This window comes from Mus caroli, chromosome 1 (assembly GCF_900094665.2).
Source record: "Mus caroli chromosome 1, CAROLI_EIJ_v1.1, whole genome shotgun sequence".
Taxonomy (NCBI): Eukaryota; Metazoa; Chordata; class Mammalia; order Rodentia; family Muridae; genus Mus; species Mus caroli.
Genome location: NC_034570.1, coordinates 142229271 through 142257228, shown reverse-complemented (window position 1 = coordinate 142257228; position 27958 = coordinate 142229271). Strand labels below are relative to the sequence as shown.

The 27958-nt window shown below is 41.4% G+C and overlaps 1 protein-coding gene across 2 annotated transcripts; it reads left to right on the top strand.

Moving 5' to 3' along the window:
- Rnf2 (ring finger protein 2) lies at window positions 1–27743 on the top strand. 2 transcript variants are annotated; one of them, XM_021172736.2, is made up of 7 exons: window positions 1–269; window positions 18581–18669; window positions 20206–20366; window positions 20879–21094; window positions 23863–24135; window positions 24997–25168; window positions 25391–26431. In XM_021172736.2, exons 2-7 carry the CDS (start codon window positions 18583–18585, stop codon window positions 25490–25492), a joined length of 1011 nt encoding a protein of 336 aa, XP_021028395.1. In that variant the 5' UTR covers window positions 1–269; window positions 18581–18582; the 3' UTR covers window positions 25493–26431. The 2 variants fall into 2 exon arrangements, with proteins under 2 accessions (XP_021028395.1, XP_029335339.1); XM_029479479.1 differs by lacking the exon at window positions 1–269 and adding an exon at window positions 13809–14137 and having other exon boundaries at window positions 25391–27743.
- Window positions 27744–27958: the final 215 nt, after the last annotated feature.

Genomic DNA, 27958 nt, shown 5'->3' with positions numbered 1-27958 from the left:
AGGGGCCTCCCTGCGCGGTGCACGTCCGCGTCCCGCGCCTCCGCCTCCTCGCTCGCTCGCTCGCTCGCTCCTTCCCGCCCTCCCCGCAGCTCCGGCCGAGCCGGCTCCCCCCTCCCCAGTCTCTCATGAATATTGAGCGGCCCCTGTTGTATTTCCCGAGCTCCATTGCGGAAGCCGAGACTCGCCATATTGTGCGGCGGCGCCGGCGGTTGATTCTCGAGTCTCGCTCCGGCCACGGCCAGCGCACCCCCGGGCTGGGGCAGGAGCCGGTGAGCCAGGCAGGGAGGGGGATGGCGACGTCTGCGAGGGCGGCGGGCTGGGGCAGGGGCACCGGGGACGGGCCGCGGCCCGAGCGGCGGCGGGGCTGGGGGTGTGTGTGTGTGTGTGTGTCCGCGGCCGCGAGGGGCCGTGAGGCGATGGCGCCGCCGCCCCCGGCCGTTCGCTCCGCCGCTCGCGGCCCGCCCGGGAGGGCTCATTGTTCGCGGCCCGTGAGCACCGGGCTGGCGAAGCGTCCGGAGCCCTTCCGGGGAAGCGCACCCGCGCGGCCCTGGGCTTACGGCGGCCGGGGCCTCGAGGGCGGCTCCGGAGCGCTGGGAGAACTTAGCCCTGGGCTCGCTCGCGGGGCCGGGAGGTCGGCGCCGTGGGGGCGGGGAGGGGCGCTCCGGGCGGACTGCTCTCCTTTGGGACCTGGCACCGGGGTGGGCTCGGGATCCCCTCTCGGCCCCACATTCCTGGAGAGCCGCCGCCTGCCCCGGAGTATCTGTTGCCGCCTCCGCGAGCCACGGGCTCACCCTGGAGGCGGTGTTGGGGGAGGGGGCGACTCCGTGGGTTCGAGCTGCTTCGCGTTTTGACCCCGGGCTGTGTTTGCCGAAATCCTTGGTCCCCTCCCTCTGCCTGTCGGCTCCCGAGTCCCGGCCCTTGTTAGAATCGTTTCCTCGCCTCAGAAGTCGCCTTCATACTCTCAGAGATACTGTTGTTGGTTTAAAAAAGAAAAATCGGTCTTGGAAACTTTGGGGTTCATTTCTTTGCTTTTGCCCACCGAAACAGATTACCGATTCATGTCCCCGAAGCCCCGTTGGGTGTCTTTTTAAAGAAGCTGTCGGAAGTTTGTATGCCTTGTGACTTGTTGTGGAAATGTCAGACTTTTTCTACACAGTGTGTGAAAAAGCTTAGATAGGCTTTTAAGTATTTGGTATGCGGTTATTTCTTTTGAAATAAAAAAAGGAAGGCATAGTGTCAAGTAATTTAAGCCATATTTTAATTAAAAGTACCATAAGTCATTTGCATTCAGTTATTTTTTGATAGTTTCGAGATAATCAACTGGAGTACTTAGTGGAATTGGTATCTATTTGTAATTGTTGAATATTTTAATAAAGCAAATGTCGGGTTTTGAGATTTATTTTATTTTTATTTATTTACTTTTGCAAGCGACCCATTCAGTATTTTGAGATTTATTTTATTTTTATTTATTTACTTTTGCCAGCGACCCATTCAGTATTGTCCAGGCAAGCTGGCCTCATACTCCATACTGAGTTTAAGTATCCTCCTGTCTCAGCTTCCCTGGTGACAAGATTATAGACATTCAACACAGCTGTCTTACATTTTGTGTCTTAAGTTGAACTTTTAACCTCTGATTTATAAAGAACTTAAGCGGCAACAATATTACTCCGGAATATACCTCTTTGCCCTCTAAAATCTCTACTTGCCACAATCAACAGGTATCCTTTTTTAAAGACTTGATGGTAACATCTAATCTACTATTTAAGTAAAATAACTGATAAATATGTAACACTCCAGTTGTTAGGTATCATACCAAATATGGGTTTTTACTTTTTCCAAGTTTACTTATTTCTCTAAATCCCTCCTGTGGAAGGGACACGACAGTAGTTCAGATGAACTCTTAAGTTGGAGACTTTAGACACATAGCTCTGACTTAGCTTTAGGAGTAGAGACAGGCCATTCTGGGCTACACAAAGAGCAGAGTGGACTATGAGACTGTCTCACAAGCACAGACAAGGCAAAATCCAAGCCTCTAAAAGGAGACTTTATGATAGCCTTTATATTTGGAAAATAAGATAATAGTCCTCTAATGTGCTGCACAGAAAGCTTTCAGTTAGAACAAATAGTGTAACAGACAATACAGACATGCAAAATACTGGAAATTTAGTGGGCTTTGTTATTTATTTAGTTTTGTTTTCTCTATGGCTCATTTAAGACAGTGCCCAGGTAGAGTACACGGAAATGTAGACTTAAGTCATGTTTGGAATTTCATTAGTCTATTACTGATCTTAGGTTTTTGATGTCAGGACTGCCCAACCTCCTGCCTTGGCCACATAGGTTCCAGGATAGCTAAGAATGGCACCCAGCAGCATGTCTGTAGATGACAGTGTCTTGTCACAGTGTCAGCTGGATGTGGTGGCACCTGCCTTTAATTCCAGCACTTGAGAGGCAGAGGCAGTTTCCGAGTTCTAGGCCAGCTTGGAACTACATAGAGACTCAACCCCCCACCCCCACCCCACAACATACTCCCCCCAAAGGTTGAACACTCTGGACCTGATTCTGTGAGTCTTCGGTATTTCCTCTGTGGGTGTGTGGAGTAGAAATATAAGTTGTGATTTCACATAGATACTTTGAATTTGTAATGAGACCCATAGTGTTTAATTAGAAATTAGCTTTAGTGTGTCAGGAGCTAGCTAGGTAATCATAATGAGTACCTGATTGTAGATGCTAAGAAGGTGGGTGGCCCATGGGACCAGTTTTGGCCTGAGTAGAAAAACTCCAAAAGAGTTGGCCATGTACTTAATTCTTTTTTAAAGCTTTGTGGGCATTTGGCAGCTGAAGTGGACTCGTGGATGAGGCTGCTAGTGTGTCATATTGAGCTGAGCTGCAGTGTGCTACCAGCAATTCCAAGAAAAATGCCTGTTGCTTGCCTTCACACCTCTGAGGTTGAATTGCTTCAGTATAACTGCCATTTACTCTAATAGTGAAAAGTTACTTTAAAAGTTAACTTCAGATTGAAATGTCTAGTGAAGGCACGCTAAGTAAGTAACGGCAGATTTTAAAAGTCTTAAGAATTTCTATCGATTACTTTAAGCAGATGAGTTGCTTATTTGTAGAGTGAAGTGAGTGGAGTTATTTATTTATTTATTTATTCATTTATTTATTTATTTGAGACAGGGTCTCACTATGTAGTCCTGGCTTGCCTGGAACTCCTAGAGATCCAGTTGCCTTCGTTCGCCTCCTAAGTTTTAGGAGTAAAGGCTTGTGTTATCCTGCCCAGCCTAGTGGGGTCTTTTTTTTTTTTTTTTTTTCAATGAAGTTAGAATTCAAAGTCAGTGTGTAACGTGTGAAGATTATGTTGAGAGCATAGTTTAGTAGTAGGAGTTGTGCTCAGTGTGCAGGGACCCGGACTTAGTCCCCAGCACTGAAGAAAATCACTTTCAAGTAACCTAAATTCTGTGTTAGTGTTGAAACAGATTGCAATTTCTTTCCTTGAACTATGGTTATGGGGCATTTCTGGGCCAGTTTGAACAACAGACCAAAAAGTTCAGTAGCTTTTGTGCTTCATCTTAACAGAAACAAAAGATTGATTTCAAATTAGTGTTCATTAGATAGATTTTATAAAATAACCTCATTTATTGAAGTAGCAAGATAATCTCTGAAGAGAGGAGTCAGATTTGCCAGGTCTGGAGAGATGGGGAGCATTGGTTTCAGTTTGATTCCCAGACCCACAAGGTGTAGCTCCAATCCTAGCAGATGTGATGCCCTCTTCTGGTTTCTGTGGGCACTGCATGCAGGTGGTACACAGACTGTTTAGCAATGTATTAAGTCCTAGTGAAGACTCAGAGGTTAAGACCATTTCAGAAGTCCTGAGTTCAGTTCCCATCGACTACATGGTGGTTCACAACCATCTTCTGATGGGACCTGATGCCCTCTTCTGTCGTGCAGGAGGCATTAGGAAATCGGTTGGACATAAAGGCGAAGAGGAAATGTTAGTAGTTCTGAGTTCTAAGAAGAGGGTCCATGCAGCTGGTTTTAGGTGGTGTAGAGGTCAGCTGCTAGTTTATAGGACAGGTGATGACCGGTTCTGGGAATACCCAAAGAAGCTGGCGACTAGAGCCAGTCACTGCCCCCTCAGCCGGGGACTGACTTAGAGTTTCAACTTAACAGCAACCCAGAAGGCCCATTTTCCTGTTTCCAAATTCCATTTTACTAACAAACCCCACTGACAGGAATCATGAGATCTGGGTGAATGATTTATTCTGTCATCATGGACTATTTTAGGAGGGTGGTGTTAGAATTGAGACAGTGAATAAAGACCTGCACAAGTGGTACTTGATAAAATACGATACATTTAATAGGAACCATGTCCTTTCCCTTCCCAAAAAACATTCTTTTATATCTGTGTGCCAGACCATTTTGTTAGGACATAGAATTAGAAAACTACATTAAAGGGCTCTGTCGTAAAGAAGTTTAGTTTCAGTGGGCATGACATGAACTACATGACACGAATGGTGTGTTAAATGCAGTAACAGCAGATGAATGGTGTGATTTGGAAGCCCAAAGGACATAGCAGCCAACTTACTGTTTGTCTCTGAGCTAAGCTTAATGCCTAGTAGTATTTTTATCTTAGGTTCTGATTGAAGCCACTTTTATTTTCTGTCCATTTCCTGTGAAAGCTGTTTTTATGAGCTATCTCAATTTTATCACAGTGTTAAGTATTTTTGTGTCTCATTCATCCAAATTATAAAAACTCTTTCCTTGTACTGAAATTAGTTCTGTGTATATAGATGTTTGGGTACTTTGTTTTGTTTTGTTTTTTCCTTCCAAGGTCATTCAAAAGTAGTTGGGAGGTTAGTTTTTCTGGATGTCGCAAGTCTCTTTGGTTAAGTGAAGTGGTTAGAGCACCAGCATGTGATAAAAAGCAGCTTTAGACTTCTGATTAGCTGTATTTCAGAACCAGTAGCAATGATAATACTTTTATTGATTCTCTGGGAGTTTCCCATCATGCATCCATCATAGGCACTTCCCAGGCCTTCCATGTCTTCTCCCTTTGTGACCTCCCCCAAAGAAGGTAAAAATTAAAACAAGACTTTAAGAAAAGTCCACTTTGTGTTATCTATATACTCACTGGAGTGTGGCCAGACTCAGTGGCCTGCCTCTCCCACACCTCTGTCAGAGTCCTCAATTCAGTTCACTGCTCTCCAGCTTTCCCCCACTTCTGTCTAGGCTCTTACCACCACCACCACCTCCACCTCCACCTCCTCCTCCTCCTCCTCCTCCTCCTCCTTCTCCTTTTTTTTGTTTTTGTTTTTGTTTTTTTTTGTGTGTGTGCGGGGGAGGGGGGGGGAGTTCCAGACAGGGTTTCTCTGTGTAGCTCTGGCTGTCCTGGAACTCACTTTGTAGACCAGGCTGGCCTCGAACTCAGAAATCCACCTGCCTCTGCCTCCCAAGTGCTAGGATTAAAGGCCGGCGCCACCACGCCGGGCTTCTTACCTTCTTCTTAATTGATGTTATTTCTGGAAAACAAATTCCTCATTTGTTTTTGACATTTTATCAACTCTCCTCTCTTCCCTTATTGTATTGATGACTGTTACCCAGTTAGCCATTGTGAAATGTATAGATTCTATAGAGTGCTTTGCTTTGACTTTCTGCCTGTTTTCTCCACCAGAGAACATATTGATTTAGAACTCAATTATTTACTTTTTAAAAGGATATATGTCTCCATGCCAGTAATTGCATTGAACTCTCATTATTTACACTATTTTCTATGCAGAATTTAATTCAGCGAATGAGGGCTGTCTTGGAACTCAGCCAAATGTCTTCTAGAAGGCTTACTATATATCACAGAAAGGGTAGTGTATGTAATAGGAATTTCAGAGGTGGAGGTAGAGACTTGGTTTGCAGGGTTAGGAGTATATTATACAGCTCTGGGGTAATGCTAGCCTCCTTTGCATGAATGAGATGATGCCCTAGGCTCAGTCGCCAGCCAGCACTTATAAAAAGATGGTGGGGGAGAGACTTGGTTTCTAGGTCTTCCTCCAATTACAAGCAGATCTTGGCCGATCTGAGTATGATTGCATTCATGTGTCTGTATGCCCGCTCAGCTGACCCAATGGAAGATTTGTAACGATACTAAGACCTAAGGCCTGACCTACCTAGTAAGATCCTGAGCCAAAAAAGGAGGAAAGAAGCCAAGGATGCAAGTCGTTTGCCAAGTTTGTTCTGTCCCCTGCAGCAGTACCACCAATACACACCAACACATGCATAGTGCATTATACAGGGCTTTGCTTTAGTAGGCATCACAAATAAATACACACACGTACACAATATTGGAGCTTCTTGCTTTAAAAGCGTTATTTCTACATCATTTTATCTTCTTTATAAAATTTCTTATTTTTTCTGGTGAGATGAGCCTTTTACATTGCTCCAGGTTCCTTATTAAATATTCCATTATTTATTAAGCTAAATTTATTAAATGAAGGCAAGAATAGTGTTTACTTCAAGAGACTCTAGGATTTTGTAAAAAGCAGTAAGTGTTGTAAATATTACCTATACCAATTGCCTGTAGCCCATGCTAGCTTCAAAACATTAAATTCTCTTGACTCAAACTCCTAAGGGCATTATTCCCTAGACTGATATTATGGTCTTAAAGAATATGACTTTTTTATCAGTAAATTTTAATTACTAGCTGCTTTCCAAAAGGGTTTTTTCCCTCTTAGTTTTTAAAATTGAAATATCTTCTAGGTTACTCTATTGTTGTTATTGGCTTTTCTGTGTAGCCCTGGCTGTCCCGGAACTCCCAGTAGACTGGGCTGGTCTTGAACTCAGAGGTCTATGTACTTCTGCCTCCCAAGTGCTGGGACTAAAGGTGTGTTTTAGAAGTAAATTCAGGGGCTTTTCTACTGTTGTTGCTCCCAAATGAAGATATGGAGACTTTATATTGATTATAAGCTTCAGCACTATAGCTGGGCAGATACTCTTTTCTAACCACAGTCTAATCTGATTAGGCTGCCTGTTACCCAGCCACTAGTCCCATGACTTGCCATGTTACTTTTGTCTTGGCTGCTCCTGCCTCATCTGTCCTCATCTTGCCTGGTGACCTGCTCATGGCCAGTCCTCAGTGTGAATCTCTCTCACTCTGGTCCTCACCAGAAACCCTCTCATTGCGGTGGGAAGTTCCACCTCCTCTCCTGCCCATCCTCTAGGTTCTGGGAAACAATCTTTACACAACTTTGAGACAGGAGATGCTTGGCAATGCCAACATTCTGACTGCAGCCAGACCTCTGGGCACAGTGATCAGCATCTTAATACACAAAGCCATCCCCCAGTAGTGTGCACCACTATGCTTGGCTTAGGTTAATCTTTTGACACAAATACAATTCTTCAACAATCTATACCATGTCCAGAAACAGGACAGTATATTTTTCTTCCTTGTTATATTTTTACTTGGTGGATCTGGATATCGCCTACCTATGGTTACTGGTATTGCTACTCCCAACTTTACGCAGTTCTGGGGATTAAAGTCAGGGCTTTGGGTGTGCTCGGCAAGAAGTCTACCAACTGAGCTATATCCATAGCCCCTTAATGCACATTCCTCTTCCCAAGAAATCATAGCTTTGGAATGCCAGTTTTTCTTGCTATGACATGTGGTATGCTGGACTGGATCAATAGCTTGTTTTGATTTTTGAAGAGATAACGAGGTCTTACTGGCAGATGAGAACTAGGAGGTAGAGTATCAGGGTAAAGAGTGTGACTGGTCAAAAGGATAGACATACGAAGTGAATTAAACAGAATTGGATGGTTCTGGTCAAGTTAGGCAAAAACCCCTCCAAATTGCACAGGAACAAAAAACCAAGAACCCTATAAGGTCTGTAGCACTAAGGATACCAATTCAGGTAAAACCTATGGCTAACTCACTGCTTTAAATGTAAGTGTACACGAACATGGAAGAGTATAGAATAATTATTTTCTTTAAGGTGAAAATGCAAGAAAGCCTTGGTTATGACTTAATGCTGTATGGATACATATTTTACTTAGCCCAGGTTGACCTTGAACACCACATGTGGCTAAGGCTGCTCTTGAACTCCTGATCCTCCTGGTCCTACCTCCTTGCACTTGTTTTACAGGGTGTGAGCTACTATGCCTGTCTTCTGTGCATAGATTAATGTGTTATTTGCTGCCTTTCCGCTTGCTTTAGAAAGAAAAGATGGCAGGTAATGGTTAGGGTATTCAAGTTGAAAGAAGTTGTTAAAGGTAGCTATCTTAGCTAAGGAGACTGAGGCAAATACTGTTCCTTAGAGCATTAAAGAATGCTTTTAAGGCTATTTAATATAAATCTATAATAAGGAAACTTGATCTTCAGCTAAAGTGATTAGCCTTAGTTCACCCTAGAACTTAGAAGCTGGGCTTACATTAGCATGGAAAGCTTATCCTTGCTCTGTTTTCAGTGACCAATATTCCTGTTATCAGATTGTCTCCACCTTGTGGCAGCAGTGTTTTACAAAGCTGAGTAATAAATAGAGGTAGAAAACTAGAGAGGTCTTCACTGCTTTGAGGAAGGAGTTGGGGGAAGGGAGAGCCATAGTTTTTATTAGCTTTTGTCTAATGATTAGTGATAGTGAACCCCTCGTTTTTGTCTGCTTATTTTTTAATCTTTGGAGAAATGTCTGTGCATAAGTTCTTTGCCTTTTAAAAAATAGAGCTATTCATTTTGTTCTAGTCTGAGTTCTTGAATGTATTCTAGATACTAATTAATCCCTTACCAAATAACTTTGCAAATGTTTTCTTGAGGTGGGCTTTGTGATTACTGTCACTGTTTTTAGATTTGTTATTGTATTGATTCATGTGTATGTTGTGAGCCTGACTGCATGTGCCCTCTGAAGCCAGTGGTGTCAGATCCCTTGGACCTGGTGGTACAAGAGCTTGTGATCTGCCTGGTCTGGGTTCTGGGAACTAGGTCCTTTGCCAGAGCAGAAAGATTGCATTGACTTAGTTTGAGTTGTATTATTTTCTTTAAAATCTTAACTTTTTTAGTCTATAAATACATGCTGCCTTTTCATTCATTGACTTTCTTTTACATTTTTGAGACAGGGTCTCACTATGCCCCTGCGGCTAGTTTGGAACTTGATATGTAAGACCGGGTTGGCCTTGAACTCACAGGCCTCTCTGCCTCCTGAGTGCTGGGATTAAAGGCCCAGGCCATGCCTGGCTCTTTAGCGTTTTGAAACGGGCTTTGCTGCTTAACTCTGGCTAACCTAGAGCTACTATTTATCAAGCTGCTCTTGAGCTTTACAGTCTAACTGCCTCTGGAGTGTTGTGATTACAGTAGCTGTGTTGGCTTTACTTTTTTAAAAAGTTGTTTTGAATGTACAGAGTTTTGTTACTGTCGCTTAAATCTATTCCAGAGAATAGTACCAAGAAATGGGTCATTGGATAATTAATTTTTGCTACTGTGTGAACATCAATGTACCCGTGCATTAAAATGTCTCGGATGTCTTGTACCTTTGTGTATGTGTTTTACTGTTGACTAGAATATAGGTTTGTGGTATACAACTATTACTTTTCTGTGCTTATATTCTTGGCAAGTGCTCTAGGAGTGAGGGATTGCGTGCATATGTGGATGCTCACCCTCTTGGAATTGTTTTATTCCTCTTTTATGACATTCTTAATGTGTTGGATCTCTCTCTCTCTCTCTCTCTCTCTCTCTCTCTCTCTCTCTCTCTCTCTCTCTCTCAGTGGGGTGGGAGCTGAGAGAGGGTTGTGTAGCCCTGGCTGTCCTGGAACTCACTGTGTAGACCAGGCTGGCCTCGAACACCTGCCTCTGCCTCCCAAGTGCTGGGATTAAAGGCGTGCACCACCACTGTCCGACTTATGTTAAATTTCTAATCAACTGATTTTACTGGCTTAGTTTTTTTCCGTTCTGTGGAATTTTCAATTTTGCTCATATCAGATGACAGCATCTGAACAGTAGAATGTCTGCTTTGGGTGTCTTATTTCTTTTCTTCTTGGTTTGTGTTTGTTTTTGTTTACTTGTCTTAGAACATCCACTAATGTGTTTAGAATAGAAATGATAAAAATACCATTTCCTGTTTTACTCCTTAGCATCAGCACCTATGCAGTCACAAGTTTGGGGGCTCTTTACTGTTTTTCTAACTCATTTCCTATAATGGTATGTAATTCCCCCTCCCTTTTTAGTTATGTTCTACCTATTTGGTTGTTACTTCTAATATCTCTAATGCAGCCACATCTTGTCCCTTGAATGTTAGTGCATGGGTGTTTTAATTAGGATTCTTACCTTTCTTAAACTGTCCTCTCTCTTTGCCGGGTGTTTTCATTGTTGTTTTTTGCCAGTCTAACCACATTACTGTGCCAAACAGATCTTTCTCACATGTAGCCTCCCTTCCAGGGCTCTAGTGTACATTTGTAGTTTGACTACCTGCTACTCTCCTGCCCCGATTTTCTTTCTTTTTTCTGTCTCTGAGGTAAGTGTGGCCTCCCAAGCACTGGGGTGGCAGTAGTGCACAGTCAGGCTGAGCTCGTGCGTGACTCAGTGAATGCACTGAGTGCTGCTCTTGCTTGTTCTTGTCCTGGCCTTCTCTCCTCAGGGAATTACTTAGTTACCCTTCTCCAGGGAGGAGTCAGTCCTTTCCTCCAGGGAGCCTTGTCTGACTTTTTTATTGGACTATGTCTTTGTGCCCTCATAATGATTATCAAGTTGTGTGAAAGCATATATTGGGGTTGTCTGTCCATTAGACGGTAAGTAGACTGTTGGAGGCTGTCATCTCCTGTCACAGTGAAAGCCTCTAGTAATGTTTTTACTATGGATCTGCTATGTTAAGACTGTTAGGCAAAGGAACGGGAAGAAAATCAGACTCGGGCTGGTGAGATGGCTCAGTGGGTAAGAGCACTGACTGCTCTTCTGAAGGTCCTGAGTTCAAATCCCAGCAACCACATGGTAGCTCTCAACCATGCATAATGAGATCTGATGCCCTCTTCTGGTGCATCTAAAGTCAGCTACAGTGTATTTATATTTAATAATAAAATCAGATTGGCGCTGAGATCACTAGGACTGACCACTGCAGGACTTTGATAACTATATCCTGAAACCAAAGAGAAAGATGGAGCCATCAATAAAGTATCTTTGTGTATAGGCTTAGCATTAGAGGAGATGGGAGACTGTTGGTCGGAGTGTAGTACTATACTGTGTGCAGAGTACTACTGTGTATGTTAGTTATGTCTTTAAAATATTTGTTTTCCTTTTAACAGCTAACTTAGTTGTGGAGAGTCTGAAAAACATTCAAGGGTCTTCTGATATTCACAAAGTTAATGCTGGGTGATAAAGATTTGGAAAGTCAATCGGAATAGTTTCTTCTCTGTGATCTATAATACACAAAAGAAATATTCAATTAAAAATGAATGATACTCTTTAAAAAGTACTAGCTAACACAGTAATTTAGGTGAGTGTTCAGATGTTTTGTGCAATAAGCTTTTCAACTGAAAAGGAAGAGCGCCTTCCTTGTGTCTCTGGGAGCTCACAGAGGTTGGTGGGCGCCCTGTTTACAGACACAGCTTCAGATGGCAGTGCTGAAAGTGGTGCGTGTGAGGTGGCAGGTTCTGCCTTCAGGCAGGGTAAAGATGGCAGTTTGGGTTACCTACTCTAAATTTCTTATTTTCCCCTGGTTTGAGTACATTTCTAAAATCTAACCTCTCTCTCCTGTAAGTAAGCATTGCTTTAATAAAGGGAGAAATTGTTTGCTCATTTACATGTGGCATACTATAGCCCTGGCTGTCCTGGAACTCCCTCTGTAGACCAGGCTGGCCTCGAACTCAGAAATCCTCCTGCCTCTGCCTCCCCAGTGCTGGGATTAAAGGCGTGTGCCACCACGCCCGGCGGGAGGGTAGATTTGAAGTGACCTTTATTTTGCTCTATTCAGAAAGAATACTAACTATGGAATAAAAATGATGAATGTCCTGTTAAAAGTAGAGAAAGCTCTGTTTTGTTTTGTAGTGGCTTAGTGAGCATATCTTAAGCTAATGAAGGGAAATGGGATAAAGTAGAAATGATAATTCCTGGTATCTATTTCACGATACAAAGCTAGAAAACTAATATGCTGCATAGTTTTATGTGCTATTTGTGGGGAATTATATCATTGGTGTGTTACTTTTGACAGATGTGTGATGGCTGAAAAATGGTCTCTAAAATATATCCACATCACAGTCTCTGAAGGTTATCTCACTCAGAAGGAGGGCCTTTGCACGTATAATTACATTCATAATTGTGAAATGGGGAGGTTATACTGAATTATTCAGGTGGGCCTGAAATGTCAGCACATGCTCCTGTAAGAGCAGACCACCAAGAGATGTGGCCCTTTTACACACAAGGAATGCATTTGTCCAAAGTTTCAGTAGGTAACAGATACTTCCATAGAGCCCCTCCGCTCACCATGTGCTTTCTGCAACCCAAGATAGATACAAATGTGAGCCACTAACTAGAAAACAAAATCATAGATTTAAACAGATGAAAAGTAACTCAGTTCTGCAGTTCACCAGTGTGAATTTTGTAGGTGACAGTGTCCTAAGTGAGAAGGGAAAAGCCTGCTAACACCTTGGTTTGTAGAACTGAAGCAGAACTCCTGGCTTTCAGCCCTGAGAAAATAAATCATGTTATTTTGAAGCAATAGATGTACAGTAATGTGTTTCGAAAGCTAGAAAATAATAATATAGCAGTTATTCTTCAAAGTATAAATGAGCATTTCTAGTAACCTCATTTACCCAGATCCAGTCCATTTTAAAGGACGTGTGATTTCTTATTAGGCTGTGGTTTATTTCAGATGCTGTACGTAGATTTCACAGTTTATATAATGAAAGCACCTGGTAAACATTCACAGACACAGAACTGCTGATAAGGTAGCTCAGAATGAGCTACATTTTTTTCTTTTTAAAAAATACTTTATTTACACACACACACACACACACACACACACACACACCTTATTCACTTTAGAAACTCCTTTGTGTCTGTGTATTCTCATGTCACCTCTTGCCTGCACCTCTGCAATTTTATATGATTTCTTTGACCTTTGGTGTAGAAATAAAGTACTTGAGGCTCTTACCTCCGAACTGAGTTCTCTATTATACATCTAACTAGTGTTGGGGTCCCCCTTCAGACTGGTTTACTCAGAATTTAACTAAAGGATGAAGGCCATCTGGTTCTCAGTGCTGTTAGCCCACTGCCCATGGATCCTGTATTATTCCAGTTCAAAGACTGAGTTTGGGAGTTGAAGGAATAATCCTAGGGCCAAGTGCTTCTATTAGAGAGAATCTGAGATGTGAACCAGGAGCTGTAACTGTCTCTAGTGCATTTCTGCTCCCTTTTAACTTTCTAAGAGTTACATTTAGTATTAAGCCACATACGGCTGTTACTGTACAAGGTGGATACATCTGCTATGACACTTTTTTCCCAATATTTATGGACAGAGTCTGATAAAGCCCAGGCAAGACTACAATTTCCCATGGAGCTCAAGAATGACCTTGTTCGATCCTCTTTTCTTAGAGCTGGGGGTCTTGGTGTGGGTCCACATATTTGATTTATATAGTGCGGGGTAATTGAGCCCTGGATTTCATGAATATTAAGCATTTTTGGCATGTGAGCCATGTCCTGAGCTCTTCAGTGTGTTTTTACAAATCACAGGTCACATCACCAAAGCTTATATATGTGTGTGTGTGTGAAAAATAAATTACTCTTTTTGATGGAGGTTTAATGTGAAGTCTTGATGAGTTAGGAAAATCATTTGTCCTGGTCTTTTACATGTCAGAGGGCAAAGATCTAATACTTAAAACTGAAATACATAGAATAGATTATATCTTTTGGTTGTAGTAATGTGCTGGGCCCTTCATATGAATATCTCATTAAACTTTGCCAATGACCCTGTAAACGTTTATCCCTATAGATCCCTTTTCAAAGCTGTGGATGTGGCTATGACAGAGAATACTTGAATATTTGCCGAGTATGTGAAAGACCCTGGGTTCCATCCTTGATACCAAACACTTAAGGAGGGTGTGTGTACGTCAGACATTGAGAAGTTCCTCTGTGCCACCACAAACTAGGTTTGTGAGAGCTGGGAGGCCAGGTGAGGTAGGTACAGTGCCTTCTAGCTCTCTCACCTTTCCTGCCGTAAGGACATCCCTACAAGTTCACTGTCCTTACTCGAGATTAGTTTCTGTTTGTACATTCACGTTTCCTTGTAAGATCTTGAGAACAAGTGTGCTGCCCTGACAGGATTCTAGAGTATTAGGCCCTTAAGGGGCTGAGTAGGAAATTCATAGTTTCTGTTTTTATTTTTTTCAAGTGAATTGTGCTCTTGGGCTTCATGTGAAATTCTACTTCTGTAGATTTGTCTGAGGCTTTTTTACACCCTCAGTGTAAGAATTTTGACTTGTGATAGGATATAAATGCCATTATATGGAGCCTGTATATTTTTCTGTTTGCCTGGTATTATAAAATGAATATGTAGAGGACTGGAGAGATGGCTCAGCAGTTAAGAGCACTGACTACCAGAGGTCCCGAGTTCAGTTCTCAGCAACCACATGGTGGCTCACAACCATCTGTAATGGGATCTGATGCCCTCTTCTGGTGTGTCTGAAGACAGTGACATATATAAAATAAGTCTTTAAAAAATGAGTATGTAGAAAAATGATAATAGTGGTTTGGTTCCTCAACTAGCCACAAAGTTAACTCATGATGTAATTGAATAAATACGAACCTAACTTTCCACTAGTTTTTAATGTGAAATTCTTAGTTCTCAACCTTTCTAATGCTGCAGCGACCCTTTAAATACAGTTCCTCATGTTGTAGTGACACCCAACCATAAAATTATTTTCATTGCTACTTCATAACTGTAATTTGCTACTGTTATTAATCATAATGTGTTTTCTTTCTTTTTTTTTAAGATTTATTTATTTATTATATGTAAGTACACTGTAGCTGTCTTCAGACACTCCAGAAGAAGGAGTCAGATTTTGTTACGGATGGTTGTGAGCCACCATGTGGTTGCTGGGATTTGAACTTGGGACCTTTGGAAGAACAGTTGGCGCTCTTAACCACTGAGCCATCTCGCCAGCCCCCATAATGTGTTTTCTAATGGTCTTAGGCAACCCCTGTGGACTCCAAAGGGTCAATGACCCACAGATTGAGGGCCTCTGTTCTAAGGAGACACATGAAACATAATTTTTAATATAATTTTGTATTTACTGTGTTGTGTCTATGTCTCCTGTCCCCACCCCCCACCCCCGCCCCCCAGGGCCCTGCGCGTGCTGGGCTGGTTCTCTGATGTGCAGCTTTCCCCCTATCTTCTTATGTATCGAGGCCTTCTCATTCATTTACTTAGGCTGCTTTGAACTTAACTCTGTAGCCCAGTCCAGCTTTGTACTCAAAATCCTCCTGCCTCTCAGGCCCCTAAGTCCTTATACCTATATAATTCTATCTATACTCAACTACTTAATATACATTTGTTCTGAAAAACATAGTATTTTCAAAAATCTGGTACTGCATTTAATGCCCGAATTAAAGAATAGTAGCAACCGCATTCTGTATTTATGGAATGACAAACTTCATATATATGTTTATACTCCCTTGAAAGTAGATACGAGACTTCTGGAGTGGAAGCAGGTTAATTATTGCAGCAATGCTCAGTTAGTTTCCTTTGTCCCAAATCTTCTCCCCAGAGCAATGCAGTAAGAATTGACAATTCTGTATACAGAGAACCAGGTCCATTTCCTTCCCTAATAAAAGGGCAAATGGCTTTGATCTCTAATGTAAACAGTATCTCATTGGAAACAGAATGAGTTCTTTTTTTTGTTTTGTTTTTTGTTTTTGGTTATTTTGAGACAGGGTTTCTCCATGCAGTCCTTGCTGTCTTGGAACTCACTTTGTAGACCAGGCTGGCCTCGAACTCAGAAATCTGCCTGCCTCTGCCTCCCAAGTGCTGGGGATATAGGCGTGCGCCACCACTGCCCAGCCCAGAATGAGTTCTTAATCTTTCGAATGTAGTGAGCGTTTATAGGCAAGAAAATTAGACAAGGCTTAGGAATTATAACCCCTCAAACATGTGTAGTCTGGAATTTCATCTCTAGAGAGTTGTTGTTGTTAAGGACAAAGATTTTTTTTTCCCCTCAGAAATCCCTGACTATGCAAAACAAAAGCATTTCTGTTTATTATTAAATCTTTCTTTTTTCTGAGCTTCTTAGCCTTTTTGGTACCCAGTTTCTTCATTTGATAAAATATTTCAGAGATTAAAAAACCTTAGGGATGTCTTTCTACAGTTTCTAGAACAGTTAAAGTGGTGCATATCAACACGGTCGTTGTGGTAACAGCAGTAGTCTCAATGGTTGTGGGATTGTCAGGCTCAGAAACACCTCCCCCCCACACACACACACATTGTTATCACTAATTCCTCGTGTGCTTGTCAAAGGTCCTCTGCCTTGGATGATTTTCAACCTCCCAGCCACCCTACAGAGAATTGCTTGTGCTCTTACCTAATTCCTAGGCGAGTTACTTTTGCTTATTCAGGTAATGCCTATCAGTGATGTCACAGAAGGGGGACGTGTTTTTTGCCAATGGCTAGTTTTTCCAGTTACAGTAGGAAAAGAATCATACCCCCACTATCTCCAGAGTATAAAGTACTTTCTTTATTTTGCATTCTACCTGTTTTCCAGTAATCAATTAGGATGTGATTTCTTGATATCCTGAGGGAAGAATTGATGGCTAATGTTGGTTGTCAACTTAAGTGGCCTGAGAGGAGATGCTGGGAAGTTTTTTGTTTTTATATATATATATATATTTTTTTTTAATTTATTTATTTTTAAAATAGCCCCGTAGATCCTTGGCCATCTCTGGAGTTTGTGTACCGGGATGGTTGTCTTTGCAAAAGCCTTAATAAAGCTCCCCGAATTCAAATTCATTCATTCTTTCTTAACTACCCTGTTCCTCCATTCGCCATTTCATTTCCCTTTCTCCAGGGAACTGAATAGGCATCCCGAGAGAGCTTTGTAGATATTTGTCATATGGGGGACCAGTACAGATTTGATTGAATTAGAAAATATTCGTTATAAAGTGCCGTTGAAAGACCCACATCGTGAGGACTCCCCACGTTTTGACTGAGGAGAGGTGACACCAAATCACTCACGAGAAACGGTCTTGATGCAAATTGCAAGAGGACTTTTATTTCAGGAGCGCTCTCGACCCTCAGTCATACACCATGCAGGGGTAGAGGACTGTGGTGCTGTTTTTGGCCTTCCCACTTCACCTCTGCAGGTCTTGATGCATAGAGTAGGCTAATTTGATTTTGTTATTTGCCCATTCCGGCCATTCCCATTTCCTTTTCCCCCCTTTCCTTTCTTTTCCTTTTTTTTCCTTTCCTTTCTTTTTGAGTCTCACTGTCACTCTGGCTGGCTTGGAACTCAGAACTCAAATCTGTAGACTAAGCTGGGGAGATCCATCTACCTGCCTCTGTCTCTGCCTCTGCCCTCCCAGTGCTGGGATTAAAGGTGTGCGTCACCAAGGCCACCAGAGTAACCCTTTTTTTTTCTTTCTTTTTAGTTTTAGTTTTGGATCTATTCTGTTTTTATATGCCCTTCTGCTGCTGTGGCAGATTCTCAGAGTCCTCTTCTCTTTCCATCATATGTCTCAGAGATTGAACTCAGCCTGTCAGGCCTAGTGGCTAACAACTGTGAATTATTTCTCTGGCTCTAAATTTACAGTCCCTTCTGCTTTCTGGAATTGCAGGTGAGCACCAGCAGCCTGGCTCATGCACACATCCTTGTCTATACTTTTCTTATTTCAGGGCAAGTGAATCTTTTTGCTCTACCCTGGCTTCTGTCATTTTAAACTCAGCTAAAAAATAAAAATGGCCAGCAATAACAGATGCTGAATGGTGTTGTGTCTTGAAATTTTCCCTGCCAAACTAATTAGTTTGTCCCTGTTAAGTTTTGCCTTTAATAATTTAAACACATAGACATTGTAGTAGACAGTGTCCTTCCGCGTGTGACATGAGTGCTCTCTTAACCTGAACCTTTGTGAGCTCTGCTTTGGCTCTCTGCATTCCTTGGGAACTTTTGAGTTCCTACCAGATTCACCCATGAAATTCTGCTTATACTGTTGTAAACTTTTCCTAGCTAGTTTCTCTAAACTTTTCCAAAATTTTCCCACAAACCAGTTCCAAGATGCTATGTAATCCTCTTTATCAGGTTTTATTGATGCAGTGGCCCTGATTCCCTGGTATCAACTTGCCGTTTTAGTTAGTTGTGTCACTGTGGCCTAAATATCTGAGAAAGTGAAGCAGAAGGGTTTACTCTGGCTTCTGGTTACAGAACTGTGTCAGTCTGTCATGGACATGCAGAATAGCAGTGCATAACAGGGCAGTTAGGAACCAGAGTGGTCTCTTTAAATACGCATTTGTTCCTGTTTTCCTTTTCCCTTTGAGAGCTCCAGTAAAGCAGTTGTTGGTTCTCTCCATCATGGCCTGTGAACCATTGCATTTCCTTTTCAAATACTAAAACTTGGTCTTCTTTTTATTCCTAGAAATGTCTCAGGCTGTGCAGACAAATGGAACTCAACCATTAAGCAAAACATGGGAACTCAGTTTGTATGAGTTACAACGAACACCTCAGGTAATATAATACATACTGCTGTAATTTAGGGAGATAGGCCTACATAACCTGGGGTAATCTTTGTAGAAAAGGAGGACTTACAGAGAACTTAGCAGTGATAGTAAACTTGCATAACAGCAGTCCTGCGTCCTGTTTGGCTGACACTTCATTCTTTCAGCAAAGTTACATTCTCTCTTTAATTCCATGAAAGCATCTAACTTTTAATATTTTAAAATATATCATTTAACAATCACCTTTGAATCTCAAAAAGTCTAATTATACAGAGAAGTTTTATAAACTCATAGCCTCTGTTAGGCGTCAGGGAAACAATACTGAATAAACCTAATGTGGTCTTAGCCTGCAAAATATTTAGAGACCAAACAACTCAATATTCATAAAATTACATGCATGAGAACTTGAATAAAGGGAAAACCTCCTTTGCAGTATTAAGAAATGATGGGGCGAGTGGAGCAGGCGTGGACGGGGCAGACACTGTTGTGAGAAGGTGGGCGTGCTGAGACTCCAGGGAATGGCAGGCTTGAGGCTTAAAACTATTCATTGTCCGTTTTCCCTTAGATTGGACGTGCAGAGGTGCCAACTAGAGTCTGAGAAACGGGAAATATCGGGGATTATTAGTACTTTTTAAACTAGATAGGAGAACTAGGAGAGATGGATAAAGTCTGATTTCACCCAAAGGCTTTACCTTTTAGAAATTAGGTAAGCAACCTTAGTAACTTAGAGCTTATCTTCATGTTTGCTTGACCATTGTTTTAAAGTAAAAGTTCTCTGTAGAATTAGACTTTATGAAGTTCAAAGGTGATTTTTAAATGATATTTTAAACTTTTAAAACTTTGATGCTTTCATGGAATTAAACAATTTTGAGACAATTTCATTTCCCAGTGCGTCCTCAAACTCACTCTGTTAAAGCCGAGGACACCCTTGAACCTTTCCATCATCAAGCCTCTGCCTCCCAGATGCTTACGTTACGGAAAGCTGGGGTCCTGCATTTCATTTCTGTTTCTGTTATAAAATAACCTAACCAAAAGCAGTTTAGGGGAGGAAAAGGCTTATAATGCAGGTTGCAGTCCTTAGTAGTCCTGGTCATAGTACTTAATTGTAACTTAATTAGTGCGAAGTTAGGCCTAACCAAACCCTAAGAATTCTTCAATCTTGAAAATTAAAAATATTTTTTACAGGTTAAGTAACTCATGCTATTCCTCAAAATGTTTTCTAATTCTGGGCTAGGGTTGTAACACAGTAAGAGTGACTAACATCAAAAGCCATGGGTCAGTCCCAGCACCACATAAAGCAGGCAGGCTGACTGCCTACTAATAGTCTCTCCTGTGTGTCTCCCAGAGACAGCCCTTTTACCATTAAGGGCATTTAAATAATGCAGGGTCAAGAGTCTGGAGAAATAGTTTAGCTAGGAGAGCATTGGCTATGAGCTGAACATGGCGACTTGGGTGATTGGCACATAGATGTTTGTTTTTATGATCTTCAGTCATTGGCAATGTTTGAATTTGTCAATAATAATAAAAGATTGTCACTCTTTTACAGGAGGCAATAACAGATGGCCTGGAAATTGTGGTTTCACCTAGAAGTCTACACAGTGAATTAATGTGCCCAATTTGTTTGGATATGTTAAAGAACACCATGACGACAAAGGAGTGTTTACATCGGTTTTGTGCGGATTGTATTATCACAGCCCTTAGAAGTGGGTATGTTGGAATGAGTTATTACTAGATCCTTAGACTGCAGCCCAGCACTGCTTTCTGGAGCCTGAGAAACATGTTGCCTCTAAGTATTTCAGAACTGGAGCCCTTCCTAAAAGGTGTAGAGTCTAGGTTTTAACTATTGGAGGGCCTTTTCCTTTTCTCTCTTTGTTTTAAGACAGGTTCTTTCTTAGATTGTATCTAGGCTAGTCTGGAACTTGCCATGTGTTTCTCACTTGCCTTGGGTTTCTATGCCGTCTCCTACTTCAGCCTTCCAAGTGCTGAGATTACAGGGTGAGCTGTTCTAAGGCGTCTCCACGTCTCTCCTCACCCCCCTACCCTCACAAGTGGTATCAGCTGCGGTTTCTGAAATTATGATTGTCTTGTTGATCAGATTTTCAAGGAGAGTTTAGTTAACCGTTTTACATTTTTGTGATAGTAAAAATAACTATTTAGAAATTAGATATTTTTATTTTTAGCACAATACTGTCATGTTTACATTTTCTTCTTTTATTTAGCAACAAAGAATGCCCTACTTGTCGGAAAAAACTGGTTTCTAAAAGATCACTAAGGCCAGACCCAAACTTTGATGCACTCATCAGCAAGATTTATCCCAGTCGTGATGAGTATGAAGCGCATCAAGAGAGGGTCTTAGCGAGGATCAACAAGCACAACAATCAGCAAGCTCTCAGCCACAGCATCGAGGAGGGGCTGAAGATACAGGCCATGAACAGGTACATGAGCGAGCGAGCGAGCGAGCGAGCGAGGGGTCAGAGTGTGATGGTGAGTGGGTTGAAGACTTCATTGTATACCTAGCTGCACTTAGTGCAATTTGTTTCTCTTTCCTCTTTTAACAGTTTTCTTGCCTGGATTTCAGGAGAGTCTGCTAGTTCCTTTTTGTTGTTCTAAGCCATTATTTCAAAGTTAACTTATTAAATTTTTATTTCTCTAATTCTTACAAGTGGAGTGTTGCCAGCATCATTACTTGTCCCACTTTTAGTACAATAGCTAGTCTACAGATGGCGTTATCTAATTTCAGGCTTTAATTACCATCCACGCGTACCTAGGCTGGACTGCTGAATTTTAAGACTGAATTTACTTCCTCTTCAATAGCTCAGAGATCATACTTTATATTTGAGACAGGGCCTCAAGCTTGCTCTGGAAACCAGGCTAGTTTTGAATGCCCAGGGATTGGCTTGCTCCTGCCCCCCGAATGTTGGGATTATAGGTGTGTATAGCTGGCCTCTCCTGGACAGTTAAAAAGTGTTTCAGAATTAGCATATCAGTGAAGGCTTTATCAGAACCAGGCTTACTGCTATTCTGTTTCCCTGCTTTTTTTTTTTTTTTATCTCCCAGGCTAGTCAGTTTTCAGGGATAATCATAATTTTCCAAATAAGTAAAAGGCCCACTCGTTTAATGGCTGTCACAAGACTCAATAGCAGGATGTCTTGACAAGGTTTTTTATCTCAGGGCTTCAGGGCTCAGAACAGATCAAGTAGTTGGTTCTTAGGTTCTGAGTGATTTTGAAGTACAGTGGCCAAAACCCTCTCCACCATGAAGGTTAAAAGATGAGTTCCATTTGTGAATTACAACTGTATTTCTGAAAGTAAGATACAGTGTTAAATGTCGAGTGTACTTCTTTTTAGAGTATAGCACAACCTTGAGTTGTAAGGACTTAACAGTTGTTTAGTCTCATGAGAAATGCAGTTATCCTTGGTGAAATACTTCTGTAGACAGTTTCTGTCTTGTCTAACCCACGTATGAAGATTAGAGGACAGCTTGTGGGCATCAGTTCTTTGCTTCCATCAGGTGGAACCTGGATTGTTGGGTGACCACAAGCACCCTTATTTACCCTGCTGTCTGAGTGGCCTGTCTGTGTGACAGGCTCATGGCTGGGAACTACACTGCAGCTTAGCTTAGCTTAGCTTCTGCCTTTGAGAGCATTTGTGTGTGTTCATTCTTTCCGCACCTCTGTCTCAGATGGTGCTCACTTCTTTGAGTCTGTTGTTAGTCTAGCACTCCATTCCTGTCCCTCCTGCCTATTTTTCTTCCACAGCACTTATTTTCTGACATCTGTATCTACTGGCTTTGGAGTCTACATTCCACCTGGACTTTTTCAAATACTTTCATATAGATAGGTTTTTGTTTTGGTTTGGTTTTTTGGTTTTTCGAGACAGGGTTTCTCTGTATAACCCTGGCTGTCCTGGAACTCAATTTTTAGACCAGGCTGGCCTCGAACTCAGAAATCTGCCTGCCTCTGCCTCCCAAGTGCTGGGATTAAAGGCATGCGCCACCACCTCCCGGCTATAGATATGTTTTATGTACTTTAGTCATTAGGTATTTATAATTCCCCCTTCCCATCTCTGTTCTTCCATGAGGTAGCATCTTGTCATATAGTCCTGCATGCCTAGAACTCACTGTAGAGTACAGACTGGCTTCAAGTGTGTGGTGACCCTCTTGCCCGGGTTCCCCGAGTCCTGAGATTACAAGGGTGAGCCAATTTTAATTTGTTTATTGCTCTTCATATGCTAATTGTAAAACCCTGCCACAGGACAGTGCATCCTGCTTAGATGTGACTGCTTAGATGTGACTTCCTGACTCTTACCTGAACGTTACTCTTTAATTGCTGACATCATAATCTGTCGCCTTAGCTTTGCTTCAGCTTCACATGGTCCAGTGTTGCCATTGAACATTGAATTCGTCTTTTGGTTGTTTTTCCTTTATGTGGGCCTTTCTGTGTTTTAAAATTACAGTAAATATCTAACAAAGTATGTTAACACTGTAAGTAGTAATAGAGTTTATTTAGCTTACTTATGTTTAATAGTTTCCTGACCAACTTGCAGAATTTTTTCATTTTGTGAAACAGGAACTCATATCTAAGTAGAGCTTGCTACTCCTGTCTCACTCTTCTCCTGGCTCCTGCTGACTACCTGCCTTCTAATTGACATCTCAGAGAAGTGAGGTCCCATAGTGTTTGTCCATTAGTCTTTTAGTCTTTGTTAGTTCAATAATTACCAAGTGAATACTTTTAAATTTTATTTTTGAGAGAGAGTCTCTAACCCTGGCTATCCTGGAATTTGCTTTGTAGATCAGGCCTGCCTTTACCTTGCAGCACGTAGCTGCTTCTGCCTCCCAAGATGAGCCTTCTAGATCTCTGAAGGACATGTGGGAATCAGTGACAATGTATTTCACCAAATTTACTCGTCAAGTTTTCTCTCTTACACTTTTTTTTTTTAAGTTCTGGGCTGGAGAGATGGCTCAGTGGTTGCTCTTCCAGAGGACCTAAGTTCAATTCCCAGCTCACATGGCAGCTCACAACTGTGTGTAACTCCATTCTCTGGGAATCCAGCACTCTCTTCTGGTCTCTCAGGCACTACATACACATGATGTACTATAGGCACAAATACCTGTGCACATAAAATAACAGTTAAAAACAAACAAAATGGTTTCAAGTTTGTTGCCTTAAAGATAAAATAAACTTTATTCTTTTCCCCTTAATTAGATTACAGCGAGGCAAAAAGCAGCAGATAGAAAATGGCAGTGGAGCAGAAGATAATGGTGACAGCTCCCACTGTAGTAACGCATCCACACACAGCAACCAGGAAGCGGGCCCTAGTAACAAACGGACCAAAACCTCTGATGACTCTGGGCTTGAACTTGATAACAACAATGCAGCAGTGGCGATTGATCCAGTCATGGACGGTGCCAGTGAGATTGAGTTAGTCTTCAGGCCCCATCCAACTCTTATGGAAAAGGATGACAGTGCACAGACAAGGTAAGTGTAGGAGCTGCTTCCAGGTCACATGGTTGCACAAGGTTTCAGAGAACGGTCTGTGTATGAAATGAAGTCAGTACTTGCATCCTAGCTTTAGAATTCAGTCTGAATGTACTAACTACTGCCTAGATTACTTGTTTGTTTTCCCTCCCTCCCTCCCTCCCTCCCTCCCTCCCTCCCTCCCTCCTTTCCATGAAAAGTTGCTCTTCACAGAGGAGCAAACCTCACAGGTGATGAATTTCATACTGGCAAGGGTGAACTTCCACACCTGTCTGTCGTGCCTGTCAGGAGTGCAGCTAAACATCAGATATTTGTTGGATGAGTGATTGAGTAGTCTGCCATGCTTACAAACAACCTAAGATTAGTACTTCTCTGTTCAGCTTCAGTTTTCAAAACCAGAAATGTTAATTCTTCCTTGGGTGAGGGAGCTTTTCAAGACAGGTTTCTTTGTGAGGCTATGGCTGTCCTGGAACTCACTCTATAGATTAGGCTGACTTTGAACTCTGCCTCTCCAGTACAGGGATTAAAGGCGTGAGCCACCATGCCCAGCAGAAATGTTAATTCTTAAACAATTTGCTCTTATTCTTAATACTCCTGTCTTTGCAGTAATTTTTCTGGTAATTAAGGTTAAAAGGTTTGCTAATTTTTTTAAGTACATTGTTTATTGGTTTGATTTTTGTTGCTTTGTACCATGTATTATAGAATGTGAGTTTTCATGACCTGCCTTTGCTTATTATAGAGCAGTTAATTTCTATTTATTTTCAATAATTGGAACAGACATGTTTTATATAGTTTTTGGCTCCATGATTTAGGAACTTCACATACTCTACAAATGAAATGTTCGCTGCATTATTCTTTTAGATACATAAAGACTTCAGGCAATGCCACTGTTGATCACTTATCCAAGTATCTGGCTGTGAGGTTAGCTTTAGAAGAACTTCGAAGCAAAGGAGAATCCAACCAGATGAACCTGGATACAGCCAGTGAGAAACAGTACACCATTTACATAGCCACAGCCAGTGGCCAGTTCACTGTGAGTACTTGTCACCGCCTGTTGAGCTCCTTGGCTAGTGGTCTGGGTGGGTCTGGTAGGAGCAGGAGCCCTGAGGCCCACGAAGCAAAGCAGCAGATTAATGGCTCTGTGATGCCCTTTATCCTGCTGTGCACGGGCTCCTCCTGTGGCCTTTTGTTTATTTAGTCTCACTGTTACTGACCACCATGCATTTTCATAATCTTGCCTCTCTTTTTGTTTTAGGTTTTAAATGGCTCCTTTTCTTTGGAATTGGTCAGTGAGAAATACTGGAAAGTGAACAAACCCATGGAACTTTATTATGCACCCACCAAGGAGCACAAATGAGCTTTTAAAAGTCAATTCTAAGACTGAACTTTTTATAGTCTATCCTTTACTATTAAAGATGCACCATTGTTACTTTCATGGACAGACCTGGGATATGTTCAGTTTTCTTTCTGAGCCAGACTTGTTTACACTATTAGATTAATGTCTCCTTAATTTAAAGACAATACTTTCTGGAAAGGACTCTGTAAGTCAGTGCTCCCCACTCCCGTCAGAGACGCTCTAAGTCATGTGCTTACAGAAAATGGGGTTCCTTTGGGGAGGATACTTTGACCTAGGAGTTTTTTGTAGTTCTGTATTCTTTATTTTTTCCTTCCAGTTTTTGATATTTTCAGACAGTATCTCATTATTATAAAGCCCTGGCTAGCGTGGAACTTGCTGAGTAGAACAGGCTGGCCTTGACTTTGGAGTAATACTCCTGCCCAAGTACTGGGATTCTGCCTGGCTTAAGATTCAGTTGGCCATCAGCCATCTTTTCCCCTTTCAAAAGTTTTTTAGCTTAAAGAATGTTAGACAATATGTATTCTGACTTTTTCCCCTTGAAGTCTTGTATATTTATAGTTTTCTATACAAACTGTAGTATCTTCATGAAGACCAAGGCTCAAATTTACTGTGCTTAAAACAATTCTCATAGGATTATTATTTTCATGGTATTTTCTTACATAGTATCTCATTTAAAGGAGGTTCTTTATGAACTTGGTGTCCATTGTCATGCAATGTTTTGTTTTTGTCATGTGTTTTCACTATAAGTTTAGAATTTCAGGTCATGGGGAAAAGTCGAATAAAGTTCTTTGAGAACGTGGTTCATTTACAGATTTCACTGAAGAAAGAGAAGTTTAAGTTGGTGAAAATATATGTATTCCTCTGTACATTTGAGAGTTTACTGTTCCTTTATTATGTATGTTTGATGCTTTTCTCTATTAAAATACCAGAGATTATGGAGATATTTTGCACTTTAGCCTTGATGAAAAGTACAAGATATGTTCAAAGCTTCCCCTCATTTCCTTTCTTATTAATTCAAGAATAACATGACACGGAGAGTTAAAAATAGAAAAGAAAGGTTTTGTTTGAAGAGTTCTTTGCATTTTGAGTTACCATGTGTTTATAAATTTAGTGCTCTGCTAAACTACACTCTGTAGAAACAGGCTAATGGAGTGTGAACAGTGCATTGATAGAGAATGGGACCGTTCTGTAGAAGAGTGTCAGCCAGCTGGGTAGCCATGCAGACACTCGTAGTTTTGTACTGAGAAAGTGTTGGTAGTCTGGGAACCACAAGACTTTCTGCTGACCAGTCAGACTTAATGTCTTAGATTTCATTTCTGTCCCGATGCTACATATGTCTCCAAGTTTCTATTCTCACAGTATTTACAAAGACATGTTTGCATTGAAAAATTGAACCCAAAGGGGTTTTGATAGAAGGAAGAGACTTCCGGTACCATTGTAACTAAAGTGTCAGTCATTTTAACTATTTATCTGTCAGTTTAGACAGATTGGGGCCAGCTTGATGCTTTAATCTTGAGCCGACTATGAAAACTTAAAGGCTTATTCAATTTTTTACCATTTTACTGAAAATATTTGAAATCTGTTTTTACAGTTTTTTTGGTAATCTGTGCCATAAGATTTGAAAACCACCAAAAATTATACGAACTTTTATATCCAATTCCTTTTCTGGGGTAATGTTAAGTTGTATAGATTATTAATGCATGTTCACTGAATATAACTCTTGTTTTGTGATGTGATTGCTTAGACTTTATTGGTGACATATTAGATTAGTGGTTGTATTAAATAATTAAATTCTCCTTGTGGTTATTGGACTTTTATCTAAGCAGAAAGTTATTTGTGACTATAAGCTTTGTGCTTAGAGAATGTATGTGTTTTTATCTGTCTATGGGAGCACATAAACTATTTGCATCATTTAGTGAAGTTATTAGATGTGTACTCCTTTGCCAAATAGATAATTGGTAGAACATTGTGTGTGTGTGTGTGTGTGTGTGTGTACGTGTGCCTGTGTGTTGGGAGTGGAATCCAGCTTGGCACCAACTTTGTGCTAGTAAGTAGTACTGATGGCAAAGAGAGAAGAGGGGGCCTTCTACAGGAGACTAAGGCTCTGTATGATGCAGCAGACAGTCCTTGGGATGGATGCTCAACTTATTCTCCTGCCTCAGTCTCCTGAGTAATGGTATGCTAAGAGCAAACCACAACACTCATTTTAACACGTTCTCCCCATGGAGTGAAATTACATTTATGATACCTAAAGTATTAGGTATTAGTCTATTTAGGAAGATGAAGTTTTATAAGTACTTTTAAAACTTCAGCTTCCTCATTGCATACACTAGCAAGATTTTGCTGAAAGGACCCTGATATAGCTGTCTCTCGTGAGACTATGCCGGGGCCTAGCAAACACAGAAGTGGATGCTCACGGTCAGCTATTGGATGGATCACAGGGCCCCCAATGGAGGAGCTAGAGAA